General features: G+C 41.1%; 1 protein-coding gene across 2 annotated transcripts in view; it reads right to left on the bottom strand.

Moving 5' to 3' along the window:
* fgf13a (fibroblast growth factor 13a) overlaps positions 1 to 21,051 on the bottom strand; it is an 82,891-nt gene that overhangs the window by 27,305 nt on the left and 34,535 nt on the right. The window contains exon 3 of one of the 2 annotated variants that reach the window (XM_034135891.1): positions 16,752 to 16,919. The exons of the other annotated variant lie outside the window; for it this stretch is intronic. Within the exon in view, the coding sequence (XP_033991782.1) occupies positions 16,752 to 16,919 (168 nt within the window). The remainder of the gene's footprint in view (positions 1 to 16,751; positions 16,920 to 21,051) is intronic. 2 annotated transcript variants of the gene reach the window in all.

Below are 21,051 nucleotides of genomic sequence, written 5' to 3'. Positions count from 1 at the left end.
GAAAAACCAAATATCTTGCCACAGCAACGAGCAAAAAAACATCCTCATTAATAAGAATAGAAGTCTGAGCAAATCACTAATGTTTCTCTTTGTAAAAGCATTATTAAATGTTTTCCTTTCCTTGATAACCTAAACTCACAAAATGTTCCACGGGTAGTTGGTTCAGCCAAGAAACCAGTTATGTTTTAGTGCTTTTCTAATCAATACTGCATGATTTCCTATTTCCTGCCATCTCCTTCTTAAACCCACAGGAAATGTAGTTCTTACAGCAACACTTAAAACAAGTCTAGGACTGAGTTTCAGTAGAGCTGCAGGTCTTTAACATACATCACATAGATGGGAAATGTGTCTACTTAAATGTGGTGTTTTACATTATTACCAGCACTCAAATCATACCAAACAAAATGTTACTGTAGCTATTGAAAGGCCAACGTGTACTGTAGTTGTGATTGTGTGTAACTAATGTAAATATAAGATGTATTACAATATGATACATTTGAAAAATACATAGATCCAAAAAAACTAAAAAATTAGATGCCTGAAGAAACTATTTTAGGCAAGAATGGAAAGCTTGTATTGAAAAGGTTAGTACAAAATGACTTCAATCAAATTGTATAAGAGAAGGAGCCCAATATTACTGTGTATCACATGTGTTGTAAACTGTGAGTCCTTGTAAAATGTGACCTCTCCTACAGCAGCATAGAAAATAGCTGCGGATGATGCTATAAAGTAGGGATCCTACCCTATAATACATGTTACTACCTCACTCAGGAAAAGGTGTACAAAGACCCTCTGTCTATACAACCTAGTGCAGTATACACTATCTCTGTGTGGTACTATCTGATCAATCTAATTCTGCCACGAGCAAACACAGACAGACTGAACACCAGAAGCAGATCCCAGGTTTTGCTTCTGTCATCCCACTCCTGATAAACCTGGGCCATCACTCAAGCAGACAGCGTGGCCCTTTAGCAGGATGGCTGGGTTTATCACTGACAGTTAGGAGGACAGGAAACCGTAATGAGAGTCGAGCCGCATTGTACAACAGCGACAGTAATCAAATACCTTAGATAATACCAAAGAAGGTGCACATGTGTATAAGCCTGATAATGTCTGTTACACTGTCACTGCTTTTCATAGCAGCAGCAAAGCATGATGGAGGAGGTAAAAATAAATAATAGCATACAATAGCTGAAAGTGGAACTGGTGAGATAAATACAAGAGAGACTTATAAATAGACATGGTGTTGAAACAAAAATAGTATGAATCATACGCTTTTGTTTCATCCGAAGTGCTTCAGTATCATTTGTTGTCAAACGTCTCTGAAGAAAATATAGATTTAGTCCTCTTTTGTCCTAAACACAAGACAAGAGAGGACTATATTTGACTCATTTGAAGTCTAACACTTTAAGTGTGATCAATTGCAAGTGAAAGTTGGCCGCCGATGAGTCTGTTGTCAGAAAACGTAACCTATCAGATGGGCGAAAAGCCTCTGGTTTTATCAAAATGTAATAAAAGTTTCTGTCCCAACAAATACACTGACCTCTGTAACCTACACCTGCACACACAATGTAAACAAGTCAAGCAAGGTCATTCATTTATACACACACCCACACAAAAGCTGCCTCTGTGTCTTTGTGTTGTTCTGCTGTGTGCCACGGGCAAATTGATTACTGTAGTGCCCCGAAGTGAAGGTAGCCTCTTCGGGGACACCTTCACTGGACTGCACTCACACACATACTGTACAGGACGACAAAATAATTAAGAATAGCTAAAAGTATACACTTTGCAATCAAGCGTCCATCATAATGCAATCATAGTGTCTAACTACAATGCACTCTGATTGTATATTGAAAGTAGTGTCTAAACCTAGCCAGATAATAAACTCACTTTACTGCTAAAAGATGCTTTTAAGAGCCTGAACAGTGAAGAGGTGTTTGCCTAGCACAGAATGCTGAAATAGAAAAGTCTCGAGGGTGGTGTTTAATCAATAAACTGTCGAACTTAGTCTTATGAAAAGTGCCATTCAGGCTGCACACGCACCTAACTGTGCGAGCAGCGCAGGACTTCACAGACCCAGTAGGTCCCAGCTCCGCTCTGCTCTCACCCTCTCTGTCCACCAGAGAGCAGAGCTCCAAAGTAAAAGCGGAGATATGCCTGAGAGCTGCCAAGGTTGAGCACTGTGTTGACCTCCGCATTATTAAATATAACCAAACGATTAAACCTATCTCCTCTTATTAATAACCTGAGGCTGTCATGATAACAACAAGGGTTTAATGCATTTTTATATTCACAGAGAAAAGTGGCTTCAAGGGCAAACACTGCATAAATTGGGAGGTTAACCTTGCTCGTGGAGTCTAATAGAGGGCAAAGTTGCATACTTAGATTGTGCCACTGATTACATCAAGATATTAACTGTCCAAGTATGAATATCTTAACATATAATTGGAAAATGCAATGGCAGGATTTTTTGTTGAACCTCTTGGTACAGAGTGAGGGGATAAAGTGAAATATTACCAGGGGGGAAAAGAAAAGGATCTCTGATAAGCTGATAGGGTTAATGCTTCATTCAGCCCCCTGGCAGCATTCTGCTGGCTGTCTGCTCTTTGTGCGTGCGCTGCTACACTACATCCACTACAACAGCAGCTCCCAGCATGCTAGGCCACCAGTGCCATAGTGACACCACTCGTTACCATGGAGACTGCACACACGCAAGAGGGTGTGTGTGAGAGATAGAGGGAGAGAGAGAGAGAGAGAGAGAGAGAGAGAGTGTGTGTGCGTGTGCGCTGAGAATGGGGGTTGGCTAATGCAGAACAAGAAACCATAACTCAAGGTTCCAGAAGAGGAGGGGGCTCGGGTACCGTCATGGCCGACTGCCTGCCAGACTAGGGCCAATGATGGTGTGATCCCTCCCCCACACAGGGCTGCGTTCAGGGCATGGAGGCAGGGAGTCAGTAGCCACTAGTCCTATTGTTTTCCTAGCACACATCTTCACCTTTGTGGACAAACATTGCAAAAAAGTGCCAAAAACGGCTCCTTTGTTGCCAATCATTAGTGAGGGACAGTTAGAGGTCTTTTGTCAATGCTGGAACAGATAGAAACTATCTGTCGTTAACTGTGCTTTATTATTGTGCCAGAATGATTTTGTAATAACAGTGTGAATCTTATTTTTAGCTTCATTAAAAATAACATAAAACACATAGGCTATATTTTTCAAACATTAACACTGCATTGATGATACCTGAGCTGTGTGCCAGCCTGCTCCTCGTGAAAACACTAGCATCTCAATCTCGCTTTAAAACAGGGAAACTAATTAGGAGCAGAAAAACACAATGTCTGGAAATGTTCATTCAACCTCTCACCTTTTGTCTAACAACTGGCTTCAAAGTAGGACTGATCAGCATTGCCATATATTTCCTCTCGCACAGCGACAATAACTGTAGATATTTTTACCCAAGAGAAAGAAACACAATTCTATTTTCTACATCAATAAAAGGTAAATATGGCTCTGGGAAAAGGTGTTGAGTCTCTGCCAGACAGTTTGTATCTGTCTTCTTGATACTGATACTAACAGATGAGGATGTGCGCTGCTAAAAATGATCATCAATAAGATGTTTATTTCCAATTCAGATGTTCACTGCATGACACGAGAGTCAAGAGTTCTTCATGTGGAAGAAGAAGAGGAAAAGTGACATTTCAATTGATCTTCATTCATGCGCGCCTCAACCAGTTACACAATATATTATGCAAATAGTGATGCAGTTCTTTTATTATGTAAATATGACATTTTGCCACTATAAGAATAACTTTATAAATATATAATATTGTGATTATAATTGTTCAGTGAAATTGACGACATTACAAACCCGAGGACTTTGCTATCAGCTGACTGTTTAGTGCTCTTTCTCTAATAAGAACCTATATTACAGCCTGTATTGTAAATTAAAAAATAACAATTGACATGTAGCTGTTATGGAGTACACCTTATAAGCTTTTCCTTTTAGATACTTGGTATACCTTTGAACAGAAATCAGTGAATAAAATACTGCAAATACGCAACTGAATACATTTACACAGGTTCTATATATTCTGTCCCTTCTTGATTGAACTGCATTTGAAGTACATAATTTAGCTGGGATCCATGCTGTGGGGCTTTCACATGCTGTTGCTGTTGCTCTCTTTGTGTCTGTATATGCGTGTGTGTGTGTGTGTGTCTGTTTGAGAGTGTGTGTGTGTGTAAGGCTGTAATGACGTGGAGAAATCTCAATCAGAGGCACCAAACGATGTGTGAAATGGCCAGAGTTCAGACAGCAGCGTGCAGGGAATGACTAATGCTGTACCAGCGATCTGCTCTCATTACCCCCGACACAAGAGTGTGAAACTACAGGCCACAGAGGCTCCCTATCTCTCTTGTGCTCAAACTAGATGTAGATGGTTGGCAATACTTTTACTAAAAAGCTTTATGTCAAAGACCCCGAGACTAATTATTGCTGATGATAACAGAGTCTGGCATGTCCTCTTTGTTTCTTGCGTGCCCTGAGCAGAAATATGATAAGGAGTCGGGTTTATTATACACTCAGGACCGGTTATGGAACATCAAGGGGAATATGTCAGCAGGCCATGTTTATATTTGGGCTACTAATTGAAATATAATATCTGTGCGTGTACGTGTGTGGCTTTTACCACCGACTGCATGACCCAGCAGTTCTCAGGCCCCCCAGGGGATTGTGGGTAAATCATAGCTTGTTGTTGTAAGCCAGATGAAGAAGTCCCCGTGACTGATTGCTGTGTATGGAGACATAGACAGGTTGAATGCTTTACAGCAGCAGAGAACTAAAGCAACAGCGTGAGGTTGATTCAATGAACAAGACTCAGCTCAGATTACAGGGAACATATAATGTCATTTTGTACATCCACTGTGGACGATCGGATTGGTGCATATAAGGCCGGTTTCTGGGTTAGCGACCCTGAGGACACATTACTTTTCCATCAGTTAGCTGAAGTATGGGAAGATAAGATCATATACCATGATGTATACACCCTTTGCACTTTTGTATGTAGATAATTCAACAAGCACACATCTATACATGCATACAATACACACATCCACACACAGGCAGCCAGCCATTAAAATCGAATAGAAGTCTCTAAATGCCTGTTATCAGAACAACATCCAGTATCTATCAGTGCCAGCATCACAACAGGAGGTAGCCGGAGGAGGGCATCAAGTGTGGGAGAGGCTCCCTTGCCAAAATGGATGACTGAGCAGCTAACATGTATGAATCATAGATGGTAAGTCAATGGAGGCCCTTTGGCAATATCCATCACAGTGGGAAAGCTACAGAGAGACGGCATAGGAGCTCAGAGACCGTAATCGACAAAATCACTTTTATTTTCTTTCAAGTTATCCTTCCTCCATTAAGCAGAACACACTCAGGAAATAGGCTCCTGTCACACTGAAGAGGGACATCTGGTATCAAAGAGAAATCCAGCCAGTGTGCAGGCGCCAAACAAAAAAAAAGCACAGACTTTCTGAAAGTTTGTATTAATAACTCCATGCTAATTTTACCCTGTCTAGCAAAGAGCTGTCTTAGTCCCAGAATACAGTACGTGAAGTGATGATGTCCTACATATCCTTTCCAGACTGACACATCAAGGAAGGGAATGGAGTGAGATTAAAAGGCATCATCTCAGACACCAGCTGGCTTAAACTGTCTACTTACTGATGGAGACACAAAGGAAAGCTCCGAGACTGGCTCGAGAGCGCAAGGTCATGCTTCATCATTTTTTAAGAGTTGCTAACTTAGGACATATTGTTCTCTTCGGTGATGGACACTACTTCACAAGGATTATGAAAGCGGAAACGGTGCTATTCTTGAAACTAAAACTGTTGGTTTTACTGTATGGTGTTTTGCTTTAGAAGTGGCAATTAAAGGTTTCTTAAAGAAGGTGAAAACATGTTTCTTTCTTGTGCTCACTTGGTGACAAGGAAAGCTGAGTCCTATATATATGTTTGTCATCTCTTTCATCCAAGTCTTTGTTACATACCTTCATCTTGTCTATTAACCAGGTCCATGTCCTCAGAATAACCCTGCTTCGTCCCATGTCTGGCCTCAAGAATAACTGAATATTATGCAACGAGGTCAAATGTGCAGTGCAGCGAACTGGGTGTGAACATTAATGAAGCTCATTTAGTCTGGCAACAGAGTCTTTATTTCCCCTGCCACTGTTGCATTTCCTCGAGGAAGTTATTGGGAGTTTTATTCCCCTGATCTAAAACACAGGCAAGTTGCGTGTTTAGCATTTTTTATAGTGTATGTGCGGTGAATAATTGTATATCGTTTCTATCCCTGGTACTACACTTAAGTTTAAAATGATTATGTTTACAAAAAGATCATCATTTGTGGAAGCATGTCGTTGTGAATGCATGGTTTCGATTGGCATGGATTATGTCAGTGCACTTAAAAGCCCAAAGTGTTAGGCGGAACCGATTGGCTAAACTGGAAATGACACTACAGGAGACATGACTCAACTTATGGTAGTAGGCGGGTAAACGGGTCATGTTCCCTGCCCAACACGGAGTATCCCACTTTTCACTTTCAGTCCCTGTGCATGTGAGTAAAGTCAGAACACAGAGAAATCAATGGAAACCTAATGACAATGGATGGTAGTGGACCCGTGTTTGAAATTGAACAGGTGGGAGGAGCTGAGCAGTGGAGAACCCTGCGAGGTATGAAGTAGGCCAAAACACAGCAGTGACGCTGTAATGGCTCTCTGTGCTCTGTAATAGGCACATCATGTGAAATGCAACACTATTACAGAGTAGCATTGAACTTGTAAATCATAATGAAGCCTGCAATTATAACACAATGTTATCTAATCCCTTAGCGGACATTACGTCATGCTAAGAAATGAACACCCGCCAGCAGCCAAGGGCTTGTTAACTATACTGCTAACTACAGTACTGTGTCCTGGACAACACTGTTTTAATGACTTCTTATACTAGAATATAACTACTAAATACCAAAACAAAACTCTTTGTTTCTCTGGCCTAGTCCACTTCTTTCATTTTCAAAGGCTTCACAGATATTAAAAATTCAAAAGAAGCTTGAAAATGTGTACAAAAGAATTGTGTCAGTATGTACTACGAGTTCAGTTTTTTTTAATATTATCAATTTTTCTGCATATTATTTTGTTGGTCTGTAGAATGTCCGGTGCCTTGCTCAAGGGCACCACGGCAGGGCCCAGGAGGTGAACTGTAGCAGTAGCAGTCCACACTCTATATTTGAGGTCTGGTCGGGACTTGAACCGGCGTCACTACGGCTCACAGACCAAGCCCCTAGTGACTGAGCCATACAGTTAAATATGATTCAACTATTTGCAATATTCAAGCATTCTCCAATCCTCCTGTCTTTTTGAACTCATCAAAAAAGATCAAGAAGGATCCAAAAAGTCCAAAGGCAGCACAACAGAGTCTTTGCTGCAGAGCATACTGTGAATGCAATCCTGGTGTCGTATTGCTATCTTTGTGAGGACCAAATTCAGTTTTACACTGTCGTTGTGACAAGATTTCTGCATGTGTTGCGTAAGAACATTTTGGCTGGTTGTCAGTACTTCAAAGGGTGGGTTGATGTCAATGAAGGCCCTCATGAGTATATATATTTGTTAATCTGTAGCTGTGTAGGCGTATGTGGCCAACTGTACAACTTGATGGTTGTGGACCCATTATCCTGCTAACAGACACATTTTACAGTTTGTTAATTGAGATGGATGAATTGACTAGAACATAATACAGATAGTCTAACTGAGGTCCAGTTAGTTCTTCGAATGACCATTAAGGGAGTAATTACACAATGTCCCTCATTCTCTCCGGGCGCTTTGCTCTATCAGGCCCTATGGTTAGCTCGACCCGTGTGGCGTGCATTGAGTCAGAGGTCATGCTTTGATGTGATTGAATGACAGCAATAAACCTTCTGCTACCGATTGAAGGATCAGTGAAAAAGACTGGAGCCCATATCATATTACTCAGACCAAGTTCGCCAAGTTGCACAGCTGCTGCGGTATTTTGTCTGTGAAGTTGTCCGTTTACAAAAGTAGCTGCAAAAAATGCAACCATATAAAACAAGTCTGTCTCAATACTGGAGGGATCTGATTCTCTCACAGATTGTAGAAAAATAACTCTCCGTGAATGTCTGGTCATGACCTGTGACACAGACCATTCAGGGTCAATGTGTGTGTATTTGCAATTGAGGAGATAACATGTGGAGATTAGGACATATTAACTCATGCTTTGGCAGGCGGAGGGCACGGATTAGTGAAGCTGCATGACACTGGCCTGTAGTGGTGAGGTTTACGTGTGATCAGCTGAAGGACTGCATCCCTGACTGCCTGATTGCTTCACATTACATCATACTGAACACGCATCTGAGGCCTGTGACAACCTAATCACACACACCAACAGAACAGAGCCATCCTCAGTGTTTTCGTCAGTATATTGATAAGGCACTCATCATTTGATCATACATGTAGTTGCCTTTTTTAAATGTACATTGTGGCACTCTGACCTTTTGTAAACTTTTGAAGAAATATGTTTTCAACTTTCTTAGAAAAAACGGATAAGAGAAAATGTGAGAGAGAATGGGAGAGAAGAAGAAATATGAAAAGAGAAAACAGAGGTAGAGACGGAGAGAGAGAGAGGAGCTGCGCGACAGCTGTAAGTGTATGCTGACCGGGGCGGATGAGATGTGCAGTGTCTAATTATCTCTGCAGCCAGTGGATTAGCGGGCTAACACTAATGGCTGTCATAAGGCAGGTCCCAATGAACGCACGCACACAAAGATCGGAAATGTGGTCTGGAAATGCGAGTGCTACCAGATCATTCTCCTCAAATAGAGAGCATAAGTAGATATGCGGTTTTTTACAGTAAACTACTTTAAATTAAGAGACTTGTTTTGATATGATGCTCAATTAGATAACAGCAGAAGGCACTGAGGACAGGAGAGAGCTTCTGGGAGGACAGGGTCCAAGGGGATGGCTCAGTATAACTTTGTATCATCTGTTCTTATTGCTGCAATTTTATGCAGGAATGCATGTGTGTTTTTATGTGAGTATGCATCCTGCCGTGTCTCACCGGCTCCTGACAGCTGAGGTTCACCTCACGTGCATCACCTCCGTGTTTATTCAGTCTTTTGCCCCCAGCCTCTCCTGCTTGGTCGCTCGTACGCTTGCTGTACAATTAGATTTGGGTCCGTGATAATGACTCACGGGCATCATGTTCACAGAATACTGATGTTAGACAACCGATCGAGGGTCTAGTGAGAACGAGGAGAAGGAACACGCTGTACAACGCAGGAGCACAACACTCTGTTTGATGGAGGTGAAAGGAACGTGGTACATGCCAATGAACTAACTCACATCAAGGCTCTTTGACAAACACCTGCAGAGGATACGGAGGGGCACTGTACATTTTAGTGGACAGAAACACATGCTGGAGGGAGCTGATGAAAGGGGGAGGACTGCCAAGTGCGGAGGCAAGAGAGCACTCTGACAGTTGAAAAATTCTCCTTTCATTAACATTATGCATTATTAATACATTACCCATCTATTGTTCTGGCACATACATTTACAATGACCTTGAGGAATTGCACTGCGCTCCTAATTATGGTGAGAATATGATATGAACGATTGCTCTACATGAAAGTTTTATCACACGCAAGTGTTTTCATTAAATATTAGCTTTTCCTGTTTGATATATATATTTTCAGACATTTATTTCATACTATTTCACAAAAGATTCATGTGCAAACTCGTCATTTGAGTGAGTATTTCTGAAAATGACATATCCACACACCTGCCTATATTACTATATAAGACAACTGTGCTGGTACTTAGATGTACAAAGCTATGGAGAGGTTTAAGCAAGACTTAACAAATATAGAAAGTGGATGCCTTGTCTTCCGTTGTTTACAGTAGCTGCTCTTGCAAAGTTGGGAAAAACATTGCAAGTGACTAAGTATCATTTCATTGATTGAGGCAACTGTGGAATGCACTGGACACTTTCCAGATACTGTATTTAACCACTTTTGAGAAAGAAGAAAAACAATCTGAGTCTCTAGTACAGCTCATAGAAAAACAAACAAGAAAGAGTATGGGGGAAGAAGACACAAACACTGCCTGACTTGCAAAGAAAGGTCAGGAATAGTGTTACAAGTCTGATTCGAATCTCATTCTTGAATAAAGGTTCACCTTACCAACCTTTCTCCAACATATGCTAATATGTGGAGGACAAAAATACTTTTCTGACCTTTAATTTGGGATTTATCATGCTGTCTGGAAGTGCCAATATTTCCCGAGGCTGTCAGGAGACATGATGGGAGAAATTGGGTGTCTGTATGAATCCTAGCCATCGTCAGCCATGGCACTCTGTCCCCTCTGAGATAACACATCCAAGGTCTTTACGTAACCATGCCAGCACCAAAGACCCAAAAACTGTGTGTGTGTGTGTGTGTGTGTGTGTGTGTGTGTGTGTGTGTGTGTGTGTGTGTGTGTGTGTGTGTGTGTGTGTGTGTGTGTGTGTGTGTGTGTGTAAGCCAAACTAGCCTGTTCTCCCAATCTCTGAATCTATGTGGGCGCTCCTGCACAGAAATTAGGATGTTTATATAATTTGTAAGGTCTTCAATAAGGTCAGGCAATCAGAAAAGTGTTTGTAATTTAAAATTCAGTCATTGAGTTATATTAAGAGTTCCATTTTGTTTTACAAATACTATAAGTTTCCATTTGATCAGATTGACTTCTGAAATTCAGTTGATTATGCGTTATTTTTGTTGGCATTTCTCAACAGGATATTCACATTCATCTACAAAACAAAGAATAACAAATAGTTTTAACATGCCATATCTACACAAAGGAGCCTTATGGGATGGGTATCAGATAAGACTACTCCCTTTTCAATTATAAAATAAAGTGTTGGTTATTCACTTTTTTGGGTAAAGTTGACAATACACTCAGAAACAACTTTTGGATCACGACCCTTTGAAAAATGATTAATAGTGTGACATTAAAATGGACAAAGAGGTCTGGTCCACTCATTAATCAAAGTATGAGCTGCTGAGTGCGGGGGGGGTTGTAGCTGATGGCTGAAAATAACAGAAGGTCAAAGGAACCAAAAAAGAAACTGTACACTTTCTCTCAGAAGGAGCCGTTGCAATGGAAAGTATAAAAGGCAAATATATAACAGTTTATGCTGTTTAAAACATGATTTAGTATGTCTACATGTTAAACATATTTCATATGAAATGTATTCATTCTCCCAATAAGAGACTCTTTTTTGTGTGTGTCTGTAATTGCTATCCTGGCAGCTGTCTGACACTTAGCTAGGCTCCCATTAATGTGATGCTGACTCGGCAGTATGCCTCATTGCCTCAGTTAAATAGCTTAACGCTTTTTCACTCTGGGGAAAACGTACACGCTTGCTTGTGTCACAGTTACTATACCTTGACTACTCTACTAATTGTTTCTATTTAGCTGAAATTTACAGCCGGCCTGTATATAACAGGAAATCTACTGAATAAAACAAGAAAAAGTAAGAATAAAGAGTCACGCAGGCGTGATGGGAAGTAAATCTAATGCTTGATTTGGCATATGGTGATGTTGGCATTTTGATAATGAACCTGTATCTTCAAGTTTCAAGATTCAAGTTTAATATCCTTCAATCTCTTTTGCCATTTTCAAAAATAGAATGCAAGCGGTTTACTAAGCGGTCAAGCTGTATGTTAGGGATGCAAAAGTTTCAAATAAGTTGTGATAAAGATGATAATAGCCACATGTATTACTTATTACAGGAGCACTGTGCAATGCAGGCCTGTCATTAATGACTTTGGTGGGTTTAAGTGTTTTCAAAACGAGCTTAAATGACATGCATTGGCTGGCACAATGCCAATGTAATATTAACTTTCATAATGTGTTTTCATAACAAACTGAATCACTGTATTCTATGAACAGAGAAGTCTCGGGTCAGTTTGGTTGTTGCTGAGCCTCCATGAGGAGAGGACCAGGGAGGCGAAGGCGAATACAAGAGAAATGTAAATTAAATAGACAATGATGAATGTAATAGGCCTGGCCACTTCACTCTGCTTCACTTCTCTCCTGGTCTCCAGAGTCGTTTCTCATTAACACCCACTCCTGCTGTTTGTTTATGTATTTAGTTTAAGCCCTAGAGAAGCTAAAAATTAACACTTGTCAGCAGTTCTGCCTTAATCTGAGAAAATTATTATTTAAAAATTGTGTTATTGTGTTTGTACTGTATGTACAGAACAGAGCAACCTTTTATATTTAACATGTGTTAACGATCACATTCTGCTTCAGAGAGGCTTACATGTATTTTGCAAAATACATGAGGCTTATGAAACAATACTCCTACATACATGTGGGATATTTTGATAAAAAGAAATGGTCTCACTGTGACTTTCATTCTTACTCTTTGATCATCAGCTGTTCAAATATAAAAGTTTTCAATCAATCTGCTTAAAGTAGACGCTCATGCTAAAACTTTGATGTTAGCACACTTTTATGCCACCACAGAGGTCAGGTAAGTCAAGCAGAACCCACAGTGCTGATGTGACATTGACTCGCCCCTCCCAGCCTTCTCTCTCCAGGCACCAAATCACATTATCATGCATATTATTTATTCATGCATAGTCTATTTATGTATTGACTTAGGCAAACAGAGTTGTTGCTTTCATGCAGAAAGACTGCAGAGGAAAGAACGAAAATTAAACAAGCTGTTATTGGAGCGTGAGTGTATCCTGAGGTGGCGCGTTTGTCTCTTGTCAACATAGCAGGAGTGCGCAGGACTCGGTGAGACTCTGCGATGGGATGCGACGTTGGTCCCACGAAATGTAATTGTGCTGTGTCGACTTTGTACTAAATCACCTGCATGCTATTTGCATTGGTGGTGGGAAATCGATGGAGCTACTTTCATTCCTCAGGCTCTTCTGCTTACATTGCCTTGACTGAGTGGGCAGCAAATGAGTGAATGTGTCGATAAGACTGAAACAGATAGTGGACTAAATGCAGAGGAACACATGCTGGACTTCAATCTTTTTACAAACTGACATAATACAGTGCTGATTTCATTACTTGCTTTAGATTTAGGAGTTGTATCCTATTCACAGTTGGTTATGACCAAACAAAACCAAAAAAAACATTTGACAGATTTTGCTTTTCAAACAAAGCTTTATGTTTGCCTGGTTAAACGTTTCTAGTTTCCACTCCTCAAAATGTACAAGCCTTTCCCTGGCTACCAAAAGGTCAGCAGTGATGGGAAATATATGTGATTTGTAGCTAAAGGATAAAACAAGCAACATCCCTGGTGTGGGACTTTAACGGTTAGGTTCACAATTGCTAAAACAATATTTAAGTGTCCATATGGCCTTTGAAACAACGAGCTTCCACTGTAAGTTATGGGGGGGAAATCCATTGGCCTTGTTCTGTGCAACTATGTACTGTAATAACTTAATCACATACAGTAGTTAAGTTTAGTCTTTTTAGTTCGCTGTGTGGAAATACAAAGAGAACATTTTGTACGGGAAAGACTGTAACTTTGGAAGCTACCTCATGAACTGCAGTTGTACGTATTATACAGTATGGGGGGAGGATATTTTATCGACAAATGCTCATATTACAAAATAATCAGAGTTTACTTGCCAACTTCCGCCTTTTCTTCTCTGTGACATGTTGTCTGGAATGCTACATGTTTAAAGTCATCGTGCGTTTTAAATCTAAACCGGCCAACATGAGGCAAAAGTTGCAGCCAGTATAGCCTCTAGGTCAGTTCAATGCATATTTCTCATTACCTTACATAAGTATTTCAATTGTTGGACTACCAATGGCGCAAACTGAGTATTTCAACTAGAAAAACCCATTCGTTGCGTTAATCTAATTCAAATGAAACATACCGATACTGCTCACACCCTATATTGTTAACATTTCTATATGAATAACTATAGTCTGTGTTTATAGTTTCAGGCTATGCCATAGATACACAAAGTCTTGCAGTCTTCTAAATTATGGATGGAATATTTACACAGATCGGTCCCCTCAGGCACCAGCTTTTATTGTTGCTGCGAGAGAGAAAAGAGAAAGAAACAGAAGCAGAGGAAACAGGAGAGAATTTGAGAATGAAGAGGAATCGAGAGGTGGTGTCACAGATCGAGCCAAAGAGCGTGTCAGAGGATGTCGACATATAACACACTTTGTGATTGACAACCGGCAGCACACGCAGACCTGAGGGTGGAGGAGACAAATCCAGTCTATCTGTGTTCTTACGCTCCCTGTAGCTCTGCAGAGATGAACTGATCTGATTTGAACTCACCCTCTGAGGTGCCACAGTCTAAGCCTGTGTGCTGCTGATGTGTTGTTCTGTCAAGTACGTCTCACCTGACTGGTGAAACCAATATCTCTGTCTTTGTCTGAGCCGTCCTAATGTAGTGCTGGGATGTGCATCAGGTGAGTTAGACTCAGAGGAAATGATACTGCAGATCACTTCTTCTTAATGTTTGTCTCTGTCAGCCACTCAAAATCCAGCAACTGATCAACAGATGTTTCAAAACACGTCCTTTCATATTTTACATTTGGTCTAATAGTTGTCATTAAATGGAATACTTCACCAAATCTATTACCATTTGTATATCAATTACTCCTCCCCTGTTACCTTGAATTCTTAAAAGAAAAAAAGTGTTTTTCTTACATGCCTCTAAGGTGAAAAGAAAAATCTACTCCCCAAAACAAATGAAAGTGTACACATATGTGCTGATTTAATTTTGCTGTTGTTTAATGCGGCCCTATTTACAATTCATAAACCCTTCTCTCCATTTTTGTATCATTCATAAATTGAAAATAAAGCACGGTGACTAATTGTTCTACAAACTGTTCTTTAGACGGTGAGGTGTGCTATTCCTTTAATATAATCTAACCATGTAAAAAAAGTGTTCATGACTTTGTAACTCCAACTGTCTGTCGTCCAATCCACTGTGACTTCTCAACTCAATGTACCCTAAAGCTAAGTGAATATAAAATCCATGCATATGATTAGTAGGTGCAAGACTAAGCAGTTTGAATGATGTTGCTATGGTAACAATGAGACAAGGCTGACTTTTCTGCTCAGATCTCTCAAAACATAAACCTTGTTTTTAATTATGAAACAAATATGTCAACATTGGATTTTCTTACAAAGTGTGTTTGTGTTCTACACCTAGCAGCTCTGGAGTGTTTCTGCGTGCCAGGCTGCTCCACACATGGTTAAACACTTTCCATCCGCATCATGCATCTACATAAATGACGTCCTCCTGAACAGCTTACGCAACAGCTGTAGTCTCCTCTCCTTCCTTTGTAAATTCAGTCAAGTCCAACTAGAGCTGCAGCCAAACTGAATAATACATCTGTACTTTTTTAGCCAGACTACTGCTTGTACTCCACTTCTTTATCTCCCTCTCTCCCTTCCTCACAGGGATAAGTGCATGTGCTCTAGCCCTCCAGCGTGCACACAGACATCTATCAACAGGTTAACTGATGTCCACTTGTAGCGCTACCAATCACAGCCCTCTTTACGATTCAACAGAAGACAGAGCAATACATTGCAGAAAACATATCAAGAGCAAGATCATTCATATCTTACCTATCAGGAAGTCTGCAAAGGAAAGTCATTTCTACAATCTTAGCACTCTATTGAGGGGTGGATGATAAATGAGGCAGCCAAAGAGCCTCAGCGCCAGACAGTGCATGGTATGGAAGCATGCCTCGAGCACATAGGATTTTCTTTTGTTTCACTTTATTACATATTCTCATGCTGCTTTAGGCACTATAAATGTAAATACAATAGAGGCAGGGTTAAAGGGGAACAAGGATGCAGTAGGTGGGACTTTTTAGGGAGGGAGGGAAGGAAATAAGAAAGGAAGAAAGAAGGAAGGAAGGAAGGAAGGAAGGAAGGAAGGAAGAAAAGAAGGAAGGGAGGGAGGAAAGAAGGAAGGAAGGTAGGTAGGTAGGAGGCAGCCACCAAGACCATACAGGCAGAAGCAGCACAGGGAACAAGAGGGGAAGGAGGGGAATTGCTGACTTGCAGTTTGTAGATCACAACTTTAGTATTGGATATGAAACATTTCAATCTCACATAGTCTTCGGGACAGGAAGATAAAAGAGCTTTGCCTTTTTCTCGTTCTATGAGGACAGTTGAAGTGAAAGCACATACTGAAATTGCCCAGTCATTGAACTCATTAAGGCAACAGCTGCCTCCATCTATTAGCCGTTTCTTTTGCACTCTGTTTTGGTCTGTGCATGCGCCTCGGGGCGGCAATGACCGAGTTAATGGTTTGGGGTAGGGAGGGGCTACAGATGCTGTGCTCCTCATTCGGTCCAACATAAGAGGTATGCAGGCAGACACATGCACGCTCATACAGTACACACACACACAGTGCTCTCCAACAGGTACTATGTGAGCTAACACACCCTAAGCATTCAATCTTATACTAAATGTTCAAACACACACACTCACACACGCATTCATGCACATACACACACATGCTAGAAAGGGGCAGAAGCATACCAGATGCTCTCAGAAAATAGGACAGGAATGAAAGAAGAGGGTGGAGAACTATCAGTTCACACAGAATATGAGAGAGAGGGGAAAACAAGACGAGAGTGGGCAGGGGATACGAGGAGCATCAGCAAATCAAAACAAGGAGGGGGTGCGAACAAACCTTCGGGCTCTGAGTTGTCTTTGTGGATGGCTTGCTTCAGCGGGCAGCAGAAGATTTCGTGACACTTAGCACGAAAGGGGGACCCTTTACTCCTTATATCCGCAGAGTGGATGGAGTCCTGCCGTAACATAATGTACTCCAGGGTACCTGGGGCAGCGTCATCCTGGACTGCGGTGGTGCCATAACAGAATGAACTGGGGTTAGAGAGCTCACCACAACACAGAAACCAAAGAAACAACAGCAAAAAACACAGGGCAGAAACACAGGCAAATAAAAGTACATCACTATTAGCAACAGCTATAGCTTTTAATCACTGTAATTAGCAATTATTGACAGAGAAGGAAAGGAGACGAGAGGAGAGAGGGACATAGGAGGATAAGAGAGAAAGAGACATGCTCAACAACACCAAGTTCACAAAATAACTGAAATGATAGACAACCATCAACAGTGGGGGCTGCATTCAATACATCCTTGGTCGCTGAAAAGGAAAAGTGATCAAATAACACAAAGAAAGAGAGAAAGGAAACAGTTTGATGTTCAGAGTCTTTGTTATGGCAGGCACAGAACATGAGCTGCTGCACTTTAATGTGGCGACTGTATGGCCAGCAGAGGACTAAAAGGTTGTGGTATCACAGGGCAAGCATGCATGCTACTGTGTGTATTTCAGCGTCACTGAAACTGCGGTCATGTGAGTGATTATGGACCCCCCGTTCACCACATATCAATCCCATTTACTGTAAGAGTTGGCAAGCAGACGCAGAAGCAAGCACAGGCTTCCAGGTAGACTGGAGCGGCCAGATCTTCTTTTATGAAGTCATGCTTACGGTAAGCGACGTGACTGTAAGGAGAGCGTCTATGACGTCACTGTTCATGTGTGTGTCCATAGGCACTCTGTACTGGGATGCTCTGAAAGCCGTCTGTTTCTGTCCGTGTGTGTTGGATCTATTGCATCTGTCCTCTTCTGGCCACATTCCATGCTTGGCTTCGATCATTGACCTATTTTCTCTGTGTTGATGGATTAGCTAAGAGCGAATCAACCCATATAAATTCTGTTTTCTTTTCCTCGTGGAGCTGAGTGCCATGCCTCTCTTTGACACATGTAGTGAAAATAACTATAGAGTAGAGACGGCTCATAATCAGTAGCCACTACCCCCCCCCCCCCCCCCCCCCCCCTCCCTTTATGACAAGTGCGAGCAGCATAATTATTTTCAGTTTAAGTCAAACATACCAGACAGTGGCATCATGAATGGTGTTAAAGTTTAACACAGGGAACTGATGTCCCATTTTCACACAGAGTTTGTTCTTGATGACTTGTTATCCACTCTTCTCATGCTGTGATAATATCACAATCTTGTAGCGCATGTCCGTAACCTCAGCCAACTCTATTCAGAAAGCTAAAACATGAATGGACTACAGTAGTGACTGAGTTTCTACTCCCAGTAAGAATACACTTTAGTACTAAATATAAACTCAAACATTATGCAGACAGACGCCCACACACTGACTTCCATGTAGTCGATTCACAAGAAAGACCAAGAAGTACAAGTCTCTGCCTTTGTGTCTCAAAAAAAACAACAATACATAACCAAGAAAGAGAAACGCATTTATCGCAGGTGCTTGGCTCCAATTAATATTGGTTTGAAAGTCCTTTAAAGCCCAGGCCTAATTGGAAGATGGTGTACTCACTAAATATAGAAAATGCTGTGTAGTTAGAATTTAAGGGCACTATTGACAGCAACATAACTTTAGTCTATGTCAGCGCCTAATGAAATGTAAAGTAAATGTTTACGTTTAAACAGATTATTATTAATGAATCAATAATGTATTTGACTATAATGCGCTATTGACTATTGAGTAATAATCAGACCTGCATGGGTGCAATGTTAACAGCAGCAAACAGGGACGGTACATTTCTGCTCTGCATTCATAAACCTGACACACTCACCGTTACTGGAGCCATAAAGCTTTTACTGACGGAAATTGGCTGTACTGTAGGTTTACTTTGAATCATAAAACACTTTTACACACATAAACATTAAGTTGGTTTAATTTTCCAGTAAATAGTATTTGAGTACATTATGCCAAATTGGTTTTAATGGGAGTAGTGGGGCGCAAGTAACAGGAGAGTGCAGAATACAAATGATATACACAATAGATTAAATAAAGCTGAATGATTCCTAACTACAACCTAATGCAAAATGTATTAAGGATTTCAAGCATTTTATTCTAGGCATATAATATGCATACCCAAAATAAACATTGTAATAAAACAGGGGTGTGCTTGCCTTGAAAAACAAATGAAGAATTGGACACTTGAACTTACAATATAAATAGCCTATTCAAGCTGCCCAAGAGTCATTTAAACCTGGGTTGGCAGAGCTATGGATAAATCAACGTAAGATGGTCCTTAATAAAGATGTTAAGAAGGCCATACAGAAGATAATACAATATTTGAATAGATTAATGTGGATTTTAAGAGGCAGCATATGGCCTTATCATTTAAATGACCACAAACCAGTCAATGTATTTTTGATGATTCTGAGTTAAATATAATTTTGAAAGCTGAACTTACTATAGAGGATACATGAGGTCAGGAGGAAATAAAATACGCCTTTACAAGCAGGGGCCATAAACTACGCCTCAGGTCCTGTTGACAGGTCTAAGATGAATTCTCAAATGCCATCAAGAGCGGGGCCTCTATCCAGTAAGCCAGCCTTTGCCTGACACACACCTCCCTAGTGTGTTTACCCCACAAAACACACACACACAGGCAGCAGATAATCACAGTTCCACACCCAGTGCAATTAATCACCACATGCCTTTTGTCCTGCGGGACTTATCAGTAACTCTGTGCCTCCTTCAGGCTCCTGGATGACCTGCAACACCTCCGCACCAGCAGAAGGTCCTGAATACCCATCAGATACTATCCATTACAGCCCCTTTCCCAAGAAAACCACAGCACTTCTGAAACTTGAATGTTGCTTTGGTATGACAAGAGAGAAGGTCTTAGTTTCCTTTCAGGAATATGACCCCATTCTCTGCCCCTGAGGCGCAGAGGTGCTGCTACTGTACTTGATCCATTAGAAACTGAGCTAAACTAATCTCCACTTTTATAAGTAAACTGAAAACATTCTTTGTACAGGTTTGTTAGCTTGTGTACTGCTGGCTGTGGCATTACATTGTTGCTTGAAAACAACAATGAGTGATATCCTTGTTCAGTTCCGTTTCGCCCCAAACAAATAACGTATTTGTTTAATTTGCAGAAGACAGGGTTACAAATGAGAGACATGTCTGCAGGATAGTGGGCTGACTGTCACCAACATTAACACACTAGTTATTTTCTCTCTTTCATTCTAGCTAGTCTGCTTATGTTTAAGTATGCCTAACTGAGCTCATAGCTGAGATCGAAAATATGTATGTAAAAGGCCGAGAATATAGACTCAACAAATGTATTAGTCCATCCGACGTTTATTAATGAGGCCGCTAAATGCCGGCTCATCCAAGGTAATAAAACTGAGTGACGGTGGGGCTAAGAGGATGAACAGAGGAGGGGGTGGGCACCACCTTTTACAGCCTGTCTCCTTCATCCTTGCCCCAGCCTTGATGAAGAGCGCATATTGGGATTGAAGAAGGCTTGATGAATGACACAGCCGAACCTGGGACCTCACTCTCTATCAGAACAGCCACTCAGAATGAGCTGTCACTTGGCTTCATAATAGTCGGTGATCTACAGGCTCTAGTGTTGCCACACTGGACCTTCGGCACACTGCAATGGATGTCCTTGCCACTCTGACAGGAATAAATCTCATAGTAAGTTGAAATGGGTACAAATAGGGGGAGGGGGGTGAGATGTATCTTGCTTCGGTTAGTTGCTCATCTATTTAAGGCCCCTTATGAGAGACGGGTCACATTCAGGTGTTATGGCAACAGTATGGTAGATGTGCTATCTGTGTGGGCAGTATTTACCTTCTGGAGTATATAGCACGTGATACGCAATGACTGTGCTGTGAGTTTATGTTCAAGTGTCAGAACAGAGGAGCAGGCTTAATGGGACAAAGCATCATCAGTGACAGCCAGGCTCATAAATGCCACCTGCCTCATGTTCAAAATGGGGTTCAAGGACATGTGTAATCAACTGAAGCACTGTCAGGCCCAGAGGAATGAACTACACTTCCATGTATGTGGTGCAATCTGAACGATTAACTCAACAAGGCTTATATCCGTCAACCGGTGGGACACATTCATCATGACTTGACAAATAGCACACTCACTAAATTAGAATCAGAATTAAGCACAGAAC

The sequence above is a fragment of the Trematomus bernacchii genome, unplaced genomic scaffold (assembly GCF_902827165.1).
Source record: "Trematomus bernacchii unplaced genomic scaffold, fTreBer1.1, whole genome shotgun sequence".
NCBI lineage: Eukaryota > Metazoa > Chordata > Actinopteri > Perciformes > Nototheniidae > Trematomus > Trematomus bernacchii.
Note: the sequence above shows the minus strand (reverse complement) of the source record. Positions and strands in the feature narration are given on the sequence as shown.